This window comes from Puma concolor, chromosome D4 (assembly GCF_028749965.1).
Source record: "Puma concolor isolate L17-30 chromosome D4, mPumCon1.1.hap2, whole genome shotgun sequence".
Classification (NCBI taxonomy): domain Eukaryota; kingdom Metazoa; phylum Chordata; class Mammalia; order Carnivora; family Felidae; genus Puma; species Puma concolor.
In genome coordinates, this window is record NC_141679.1 from 55,958,712 (window position 1) to 55,970,061 (window position 11,350).

An 11,350-nucleotide genomic window follows, 5' to 3' on the forward strand; every position below is an offset into this window, starting at 1 on the left:
TGAAAGTAGAGATGCTATAAGTTCTTTGATTAAGAAACACCCTTAAGATTGCCGGGGGGAGAGCTCGCTTTGTGGTGGCTTAAAATCAGTTTCATAAACCACTCCTTTCCCTCCTCCCCCGTGTCCAAATGTTTTTTTATCTAGGGAGTGTAGGGCTTATCCGATTTACCGGAAGATAAGGATAACGTAAGAACTGAGCCTATTGGTGCTCTTTTTGATTACTGCTGTCATACTGGGAAAGAGAAACAGGAAGAATCCGGATAATAGTGGCGTTAAGTATGGAGCTTTCCTGTGGGAGAGTGGGGACCAGCTGCTACAAAGAAAGGCCTGTGAATTATTCCCTGATAATTACTAGCTGATATTTAGTAAGAATTTATCGCTGAATTACCAAAGGATTTGTTACCTTCTCTGAAGGTTAGGGAAGGTAGTGTTCTATCAGATTTGGGAAAGAGAAGATTTCTCTGCCTTAATTCTGACTTTTCCTAATTAATAGTTGAAAGTTAAAATTGCATTTTATTTCAGGCTGTAGAAAATGGTGAAAGAAACTACTTACTATGATGTTTTGGGGGTCAAACCCAATGCCACCCAGGAAGAATTGAAAAAGGCTTACAGGAAATTGGCTTTGAAGTACCACCCTGACAAGAATCCAAATGAAGGAGAGAAGGTAAGTGATGTACTCCTACTTTTTTTTTTTATGTGTTCAGTCTTAAATGTAGCTGTGTAATTCTTTGCCAGGTATATACTATTTCCATTGCAGTCTGACAATGAGTATGTGTAATACAGTGATTGTTTTTGCAGCACTTTTTTTCTGAAGGGAAATTTTCTTTCTCTCAGTTTAAACAGATTTCTCAAGCTTATGAAGTGCTCTCTGATGCGAAGAAAAGGGAATTATATGACAAAGGAGGAGAACAGGCAATTAAAGAAGGTGGAGCAGGTGGTGGTTTTGGCTCCCCCATGGACATCTTTGATATGTTTTTTGGAGGAGGAGGAAGGATGCAGAGAGAGAGGAGAGGTAAGAATAACCTAGTCCACATGCAGCAAATTAAAGTAGCCCTTTGTGAAAGTAAATTCTTGAGAAATCACCTATTTGAAATGCTTGTTTACATGTTGGTATAAAGTTGCAAACTGACAAACTGCCACTTTGATGTAATTTTTTAAAGTGAGAGGTAACCGAAAACAGCTAAGTCAATCAAGTTCTAACAAGTGCTTGTAAAGTTCTCCAATATGTATGACATTTGGAAGGTTAGCAACCCTTAGGTAAAGGAATGGAGTATAGGAACATAGTATTCAAAACCCTTTTTAGAGATATTTGACCCCTCCCCCACCCTCCAGCCCAGTTGGAGGTGGTGGCCTTGTTCAAAGTGAGTTAAAGTGCAGAAATTTAAAATTTCCTCAGGGTCATATGTAGCAAGGCATCAGAGTCAGGATTAGCTTTTATTATGTCCCAATAGCTTACAGTCTGTTTAATCTCGCTTCAATTTAAAATGTTTTAAAATGTGTACCCCTAACATTTAACAAAAATGTAGTTAAGGAACTTAAAACAATTTGTAATCAAAGTTAATTACTTAGGATGATTTGTCCCACAGAAAAACAGCTGGGTTTTTTTTTGTTTGTTTTGTTTTTTTTTAATTTTTTTAAGGAATGGACTAGCAAAGTCTGACTCCCATTAAAAGGTTTTTTGGTCATGAAACTGGAGGATAAGTCACACTTCAGGAATTGTTTGCTCTCCCTTCTCTGTAGTCTCAAATCTATAAAGGTAAAGAAGGGCAGTTCTTAGCATGCCAGAATCAACTACATGGACCTGTATTTGATACAGAACCAAAGGTGGAGCTAGGAGGAAAAGGATACAGTTAATGGTGCTTCATTGGAAACTAAAAATACTCTTTAGGCACGCTCTGCAGATAAGAGTGAGGGAGGTTTTTCACTGAGGCTTAAGGCAGTACTCATTCCTGGTGGATAAAAGTCTGTGGAAGAATCATTAGCTAGGAACTTATTAATTAACTATTGGCAAGTGACTTCTTTGTAGCCTTTGCATCCTTATGCAATCTCTATTTTCCATTTCACATTTTAAGGTGAGATATGGCACTGCTTTATAGCCACTGGCCACATTTAAATAAATTTCTTTATAGTAGCCATTCTTAGGTGCTAAATAGCTACATGTGATTAGTGGCTACTGTATTAGATATCATGGATATAAAACGTTTCTATTGTTGTAGGTGTATTGAATAGGACTGTATGAGAAATACAGTCTTTAACTACTGTTGCCCCAAAAGTAAATATGCCACGCTTCAGAAAGAAGTGGAAATTAATAGCCTTCTGTAGAGACTGAATAAATATGTCTGCTTTCCTGGCGAATTTTGCTTAGTTAGAACTCAGTGTGCTGAAGAATTTTTGGATGAAGAAATGGTTGGCCATGTTCAGTACCATACTAAGTGAAAGGTTTAGAGTATATTAGGACAGAAATGCAGTTTGGATTAATTTATTGTGAAACCTATTTAAATAACATCGATTTCCCAAGTGATTTTGCAGTTGAGGTTTTTGATTAGCATGGTTTATAAGATGGCCACAAATATGTCCTCGGGCAGATTATTCAATGTCACCCAGTTTTCCTCAACTGAAATCACATCATAGTTCGTGGATCATGTGTGATAATGTGGCCAACTTCTATGTATGTGATAGGTGCTCAACAGATGTGTCCTGTGAGACTAGTCTTTCATTATTCTTTACTATTTTTAAAGTGCAATGAACACAAACATAAATTTCTTAGATTTTTAACGAGCTGTCATTTATTCTAGGTAAAAATGTTGTGCATCAGCTCTCTGTAACCTTAGAAGATTTATATAATGGTGCAACAAGAAAACTAGCTCTGCAAAAGAATGTGATTTGCGACAAATGTGAAGGTATGTATGGTCTTTTCACACCTTTACTATAAGTGAAAATGAGACCAAAGCTCTTCTAGATAAATAAAACTGACAGTACTCTACCTAAATCTTGGAGAGTACGAGTATGAAGAAAACCTCCTGAATCCACCACCTTTTTCCACATGTGTGTTTTATTCCTTTTTTTTTTTTTTTTAACGTTTGTTTATTATGGATGGGAGGGGTGCAAGGAGAAAGGGAGACAGGATCCGAAGCAGGCTCTGCTGTGACAGCACAGAGCCTGATGTGGGGCTTGAACTCATGAAACACGAGATCATGACCTGAGCTGAAGTTGGACCTTAACCAACTAAGCACTCAGGGGCCCCTTGTAAGTTTTAAATACAGTTGGGATCAGTCTAATTTGTGGTGTCTTTTTTTTCCTCAACATTATTCAGAGTTGAACACTTCTGTTCTCTTTAAAACTCTTATGTCATTCTAATGGCTTCCCTGATTTGTAATAATGGTTTAAAGTGTCTTCTTTTTTGGACACTTAACTGTTTAGACCAGTTTCTGGGTGAGAACGTGTAATCTTAAGTTATTTGTTTGAAATAAAGGTATTTTCTAAAGAGAATACATGCTTTAAAATGTTCTCATCTCACAGATAAAGTATTCCTAAAAATTGTGCTTTGGGAGCACATGTTTAAAACAAAAATCTGGGGGCGCCAGGGTGGCTCAGTCGGTTAAGCGTCCGACTTCGGCTCAGGTCATGATCTCACAGTCCGTGAGTTCAAGCCCCGCATCGGACTCTGGGCTGACAGCTCAGAGCCTGGAGCCTGCTTCAGATTCTGCGTCTCCCTCTCTCTCTGACCCTCCCCCATTCATGTTCTGTTTCTATCTCAAACATAAATAAACATTAACAAAAAAATTTTTTTTAAAAATCCGAAATGGTTCTTTGGAAAGACAGTAAAAATGTTATCTATTAACTGAAGCTGGTGGTGGCTATATTTTGTGAAATATAAAAAGGCTGAATTGTAGATTTTTAGGACAGCATTCCATCAAACCTTGGAAACTGAATGTAGTGTTTAAGAACTTTGATTAATATTAAAACATTCATCATATCCAATACTAAATTCCAACATTTCTTTTTAAACTGTTTAGGCCGAGGTGGTAAGAAAGGAGCGGTAGAATGTTGTCCCAATTGCCGAGGTACTGGAATGCAAATAAGAATTCATCAGATAGGACCTGGAATGGTTCAGCAAATTCAATCTGTGTGCATGGAGTGCCAGGGCCATGGGGAACGAATCAGTCCTAAAGATAGATGTAAAAGCTGCAACGGAAGGAAGATAGTTCGAGAAAAGAAGATTCTAGAAGTTCATATTGACAAAGGTGAGTTCTGAGTCACTTTCTTATTTTGATAGAACACTGATATCAGCAAATGATTGAATAGTGTTCTAAACTTAATTTTCTTCTATTAAATCATTAGATCTTCCACTTGTAACTGAAATAACGATTTCCTTGGGAACTGCTAGATTAAAGGATATGCCTTTTTTTTTTTTTTTTTTTTTTTTTTTTTTTTTTTGTGGGTAAAGATTTTAAGTATTCTCTACACTTACCAGTGGGGCTCAAACTTGACAACCCTAAGATTGAGTCATGGGTTCCACTGACTGAACCAGCCAGGCACTCCAGGATGTGCCTTCTTTTAAGGATAGGGGGGTTTAGGTAAAGAATTCAGGGGGTCTCCTATTTTCTTGCAATTATTCTAAACTAATGAACATGTTTTAACTGGTAAACAAGAATTTATGAACATGTAGCAATGTCTTTCAGACATGGCTAATTTAAAATGAAACTATTACATAATGTGCATACTAATACGGAATTGTCGATCACATGAACCTCATTCCATATTACTACGTAAATCTGCATTAACTTAAGCCTCTGTAATGTTGTTTTGTGTGATTTATGGTACTGCCCTCCTTTCACTTTTCCTTTCTCAGTTGGTCCATGTGTAGTCAGGTTTGGATTTTTTTGCTTTGATAGAACATCCCTTTTGCTACCAACAGTGTTTTTAGGAGAGCATTAGTTGTAAGTGAAACCATATTTGCTGCTTTTATCCATGCTTTTTACAGTAGTGGAACATCGAGCAAAACCAAGTACAGTTGAATTGCTTCACTGCTGTAACAAGACAGCAACTTGGCCTCAAGAATAAAGACAAACTGTTCGTTTTCTCCTATGTAATACTGGTATTGTGGTTTAAGTTCTTAGTTTTTTAGAGATACATCCTCACATATTTAGATTTTGCTTCAAAAAGGGATTGGGGGAAGGGCGTCTGAGTGGCTCAGTCAGTTAAGCATCCGTTTTCCTTCAGGTCATGATCTCTTACAGTTCGAATCTTGAGTTCGAGCCCCATGTCCCCGCATCTGGCTCTGCTGACAGCTCAGAGCCAGGAGCCTGCTTCAGATTCTGTGTCTCCCTCTCTCTCTGCCCCCTCCCCTGCTCATGTTCTGTCTCAAAAATAAGCACTGAAAAGAATTTTTTTTAAATGGAGGGGGGAACATGGGTGAAGGTACTATAATACATGAAGGATTAGTCATGAAATGATCTGCTGGATCTAGTTTGATGGATATTCATTACAGTTTTGGCTACATAATACGGGTTTCATATCTTTCATAATATGTAAAACAGTGGCTCTTGTTTGGGTCCCCTCAGTGATTGGTTCAGGAGACAAGCTGGATATAAGTAATGTTTATTGTTAATTATTATGGTTATGTTTGCCAGTTAACTGATTTGGTGGCAGCATGGGCCTTTTTATTTAATCCTCGAAACAGTCCTGATGAGGTAGGTGTCTGGGAAAGTTGGTATTTATTTTGGAATGTTATGCAACTTATTTCCCCAGGGTAATCCAGCCAGCAGTAAATAGCAGCTCTGAGATTTGGAGCCTCACGTAGGTTTGCGTCTATGGTTTGTGTTCTCCCCTATGATCACTTTCTTCAGTAAGAAATTGATTGAATCATGTGGGCATTCTTAGTCATTTCGGTAAATTTAGCATCCACAAAGACTTGAGCATTTTTTTCAGGCATACACAAACATGCACCAATTTCTTAATAAAGATTCTGACATTAGTTGGATGCTAAATAAGAATGTAAAACTAATCTTTTGTTTTTAGGCATGAAAGATGGCCAGAAGATAACATTCCATGGTGAAGGAGACCAAGAACCTGGACTGGAACCAGGAGATATTATCATTGTTTTAGATCAGAAGGATCATGCTGTTTTTACTAGGTAAAAACTTACCAATTACTCAAACTGACAAATTGCATTTTTTTAAATGTGCTTTTCGTTACTCTAAAAACTTACTGGAAATACTGTAGAAAAGTGTAGTAGAGTTAGGTTATATGTGGTATCTTTTCTAAAAGGCTGTTAGCCATTGTTTCAGTAGGCTACAAACAAAGATCAGATTTTGGTTTTTGGGTAAATTTAGGTAAATCGTTACCTAAAGGATATGCTTTTTTTTAAGAAGTCTTTTGTATGAATATAAATAGTCTTTGTGTAAGCAGTTAATTTGAAATGACCTAAACCTTTTGCCCCTTTTAGTCCAGAGTTTGTGGTAAGTTGAGTTGCTTTTAATTGTAAATAAATGTATAGAAACTTCTCTGTAGAAAACTAAATTAGTATATAAATTGCGGTCTGTTGCTGTGAAATGATACTGTTTATGCTCTTACAGTTAAGAATAAGGATTTGTTAACCCATGTGTTAAATATATAGCCATTGCTAATTTAAAGCTTTGGACGAGAGTAGGGATCCTATAAATCTGTTGGGAATGACATCTGAAGGAACTGGTTTTGAGTTAGTGAAAAAGAACATTCCTATAAGTGTCTTAAATAATGGGAAATGCTATCAAAGTCAGGATTTTGATGGGGTCATTTGAGGTGAATCTACTAGTTTTGTTTTTGTTTGTTTAATGCTTGCTTTTGAGAGAGAGGGGGGAAACAATCCTAAGCAGGGTCTGTGCTGTCACCACAGAGCCCGATATGGGGCTCGAACTCAGGAACTGTTGACCTGAGCTGAAATCAAGAGTCAGATGCTTAACCAACAGAGCCACCCAGGCACCCCTGAACCTACAAGTTTTATTTGGAGAGTACTCTGTGGATAAGTTATTTTACTAATATGAACTGGAAAAGAAAGTCTAAGCACAAGGAGGAAGTGGGCTATACAAAATACAAAAAGTATTTCATAATATGCAAAGCACTATATTAGTAATTCATGTAGGTCAGTAAAAAATTCTTTTATCATTTGGAATTGGTCATCCCCATTATTTAATTTCACAGAACCTAAATCCAGGACCCAGTTGGGAGTCTGTTCTGCCTCACACTATGTCCTTTTCTTCTTAATATCAGCACTTTTTCTTTTTTAAGCTGCACTGTTGTGGGAAAATTTTTTTCCCCTTGTTAAGAAACCAGATTTAAAATTAGGTAATGGGGATGGTAAGTAGTAGAGGCTACCTAGAATGCGTGGAAGGATTCTAAATTCTTACCCAGGAAATGGTTGGCAGGGTTGCTGTTTCTAGATCACAGCTGTTTTGAGAATTGGGAGAGAAAGGACTTTTTTGTGAAAGATACCCTTGCTTGCTGTTAAGAAAATGGATTTGCCTGTTGTGGTACTTCTAATCACTGGTGATTTGAGAGAATTGAGTGTATGTCATATTTATGTTGATAACAGGCGAGGAGAGGATCTTTTCATGTGTATGGACATACAGCTGGTTGAAGCACTGTGCGGCTTTCAAAAGCCAATATCTACTCTAGACAACAGAACCATTGTCATTACCTCTCATCCAGGTATGATAACTTACATGAGCTTGTCTGTTACAGTATTTTGGCGGTCTGCTGCTAGCTAGTATATAGGCACTGAGAAAACTAGTATAATTACTTGTTCAATTAAGTCTCTCCCTGAGCTGAGCTGAAATTGTATGGTAATTGGGTTTCTTAAGGAAGCCCCTAAAAACTGAAAGGTAATTGGATTGCTTCACATATATTTATTCCTGTCAGTGAGCTAGGACATTCCTCTTTATTTTCCCCGCCTCATAAAAATGTGACTGTATTTAATAAAACTTGGCTTCTATGTTTTTAGGTCAGATTGTCAAGCATGGAGATATCAAGTGTGTGCTGAATGAAGGCATGCCAATTTATCGTAGACCATACGAAAAGGGTCGCCTAATCATCGAATTTAAGGTAAGCTATAAAGTAGCCTGGGAATACTTGACAATGATTAGCTTATTAAAATATAACAGAATTACATTTCTGGATGGTAAAGCACATTATAGTCTCTTGTTCAGGAAGAAATGAGCTAATACAAGGCTATAATTAGGATCTTATATTTAGTTCAGCAGAAGTACTTAGCCATTGTGAGTTTTTGGCAAAATACTATAGTGCTTGGTTAATAGGATGGTTCACAAAGCAACCCCCAACCATTTTTTTTCAATCTTAAATTGGCCCTTGACCAACAAATACAGCTTTTATTAAAAACATTTTTGGGGTTGCCTGGGTGGCTTGGTCAGTTAAGTGTCCGACTTCAGCTCAGATCATGATGTCGCGGTTCATTGGTCGAGCCCCATATTAGGCTCTGCTGACAGCTCAGCCTGAAGCCTGCTTCGGATTCTGTCTCCCTGTCTCTCTGCCCCTCCCCTACTCATGCTCTGTCTCAAAAGTATACTTTTTAAGAAATTTAAAAAACATTTTTGGGAAAAGGACTGCTTTTGTGAGGATGAATAGCTTTGTTTAAATTCTGTTACAAGGAATTAGTATGTTTTAGTGTGGGTTCTTACATTGGCTGAATAGAACCATAATCATCACAGTGCAGTTTTACTCCGATGAGGGTTTTTTGTTTTTTTTTTTTAATGCCTTAAATTCTAGTTAAGGCTATACTAGCTAGATGTTTTTGTGCCTTTTAGAACATGTGTTCTAACTTGGGATTGGCAGATTCACCAAAAGATAATGTTCTCAAGTGTTTTTCTGGGGAAAATGGGTCAATGGTAATATGTCTAAGGAGCTACTTGGTTAAGTAAATCAAATGGAACTTATAGTGGAGATTTTTTTTTTATAGGTAAACTTCCCTGAGAATGGCTTTCTCTCTCCTGATAAACTGTCTTTGCTGGAAAAGCTTCTACCTGAGAGGAAGGAAGTAGAAGAGACTGATGAAATGGACCAGGTAGAACTGGTGGACTTTGATCCAAATCAGGAAAGAAGGCGCCATTACAATGGAGAAGCGTATGAGGATGATGAACATCACCCTAGGGGAGGTGTTCAGTGTCAGACCTCTTAATGGGGCCAGTGAAGAACACTGCTGGCATTTTATATGCAGTAGTGAACGAATGAAGGACTATAATCATAGCTCACTACTTGCTATTATTGTTTTTGTTTTAATATTCAACTATAGTAGTGTTTTAAAAGTTAAATGAAGAATAAAAAATATAAAAGCTCTGACTTTGCCCTGTATGTATGATGAATTCAGTGTGCAAGATAAGTTTAATACTTGTAAAAACTACTTTTAAAAACTCTCCCCTAGCATTTGTTAGAGGCCCGACCTTGTAATTGATTTCAGCTCTATGTACATGAACTAGTTTAGACTGAAAATGCTAGGTAAATGTATTGACTTCAGTGTATGACCCTTAATTGTTAAGCTATGAAGTTAAAACTTGTGTTTAATTGGCAATCTGAAAAAGAATTTGTAGAGAAGTGTTGGTCTGTAGTTCTAAGTGGGATTCATTGTGATGCTTCTGCATTTATTCTGTTGCCTCAACTGTTACTTAAAGATGGCATGCTGTGTAATTTGGCCTGTGGTATCAGTGGTGGAAAGGATACCTTTCTAAAGAAGGGGTTTATCATAATCTGCTGTTCGAGGGCTTGCACTTGTAGAACTGCATTCCCTTCTGTGCCATCTTTTTTTTTTTAATATATATATATTTTATATATATATACACACACACACACACACACCAGTCCTGGTTACACTTTTTTTCCTTCTCTTTGGACCATGATAAGCTTCAGAGTAGTGACTTCGGGAGCAGGGTAACTTAGAGTGAAGAGATATTTACACAGAAAAGTAAATTTGCATGTATGAGCTAGGAAGGTGTTTTTTAGGTATGTTACAGGCTTACTTTAAACAATTTAACTTACGCTCCGAAGTAACTGTAATTTAATGTTGGTAGTATAGCAAATTATGATGAATAGCTTTAATTGTATGTTTAAAAGTCATGTTCACAAGCTTAAATCTGGATATCAGAATTAAGCAATTCTTGAAATGTATGAATGTCTCCTTAATATACTGATTACAAAGCATTTCCAGTGTGTCACTACAGGCTTTTTTTTCCCCTAGATTAAAAGCATTGGCTTTTCATTAATTAAGATAGGTAATTTGTCATTTAACTAGTTAAATGGGTAATTGAAAATGGTACTTAACTATAGTTGAATGTTAAACAAGGGTGGGGAGTGAAAGTGGGTGAGGGGTAAGTAATGAGCCAAAAGGGTTTTTAAAAACTTTGCAAACACTGGTGTGAAAATGTGAAAGTTTTTACCCATTTATCCTGATTCTGCTGCATCTCCTGTAATCAGTAAGGTTAAACATTTCTCCAGAAGTGGCCCACATCTAAGTTCCCCTCATAGAGCACATTTGAGTTAAAAAGGAGAAACTAAAACATAAAGTTTTCACACTTCCAGTGTTTGTCATAGTGAAATAATTAGTAACCTGTTATTTTTAGATTGTCATTTTTAGTCAGTACCATACAGCTACCCTTGTGTTTGGGTATGATGCCAGGTACTCAGGAAAGCACAACAAAGTATGACCAGAAATCTTAAATTTCTCCAAAGACCCCTGAGTTGTAATACATATAACATCTTAAAAAATTGAAATCCTCGTGTTTAACATCAGTCATTGAGGGCAACTATAAATTACAACCACAGTGAAATACTACTTCACACCTACTATCCAAAATGAAAATAGGTGAAAACGTGGAGAAATTGGAACCCAGTACCTCAGTGGTAGGAATGTAAAATGGTGTAAAAGTTGAGCAGTTTCTCAAAAAGCCTACAGTTAGTAATTGACTCCTTGGCTAAGTGAGATACTTGTTGCCAGTGTTGTCTGTAAAATTCACAGTAGCCAAAGGGGGAGCAAACCCATACCCAACTAATGGACAAAATGTGATGGTGCGTGTGTGACAGGACAAATTATTGTATGTGTACTTAAATGACCTATCAAGGCAAATTCATAGACCAGTTACCAAGGGCTAGGGGGAAGAGGAATGAATGGTTAATGCTTAATTGGTTGTGATAAAGTTTCAGATAAACAGTGATGGTTCTACAAGGTTGTGAATGTTATTAATGCAATGCTACTGAATTATACAGTATAAAAATAAAAGAAAGATAGAAATCTGAAAAGGAAATAGTTAACCAGGAAAGGCAGAAACAGTTTGTAGTCTAAAAGCTGCCCCTGAGAACTTGGACC

The 11,350-nt window shown here is 37.0% G+C and overlaps 1 protein-coding gene across 1 annotated transcript; it reads left to right on the top strand.

Moving 5' to 3' along the window:
- The first annotated feature begins 532 nt into the window (after positions 1 to 532).
- Positions 533 to 10,188, top strand: DNAJA1 (DnaJ heat shock protein family (Hsp40) member A1). The gene is made up of 8 exons (XM_025912428.2): positions 533 to 664; positions 835 to 1,012; positions 2,796 to 2,900; positions 4,017 to 4,244; positions 6,022 to 6,136; positions 7,574 to 7,689; positions 7,982 to 8,082; positions 8,954 to 10,188. Exons 1-8 carry the CDS (start codon positions 533 to 535, stop codon positions 9,170 to 9,172), a joined length of 1,194 nt encoding a protein of 397 aa, XP_025768213.2. The 3' UTR covers positions 9,173 to 10,188.
- The last annotated feature ends 1,162 nt before the right edge of the window (positions 10,189 to 11,350 follow it).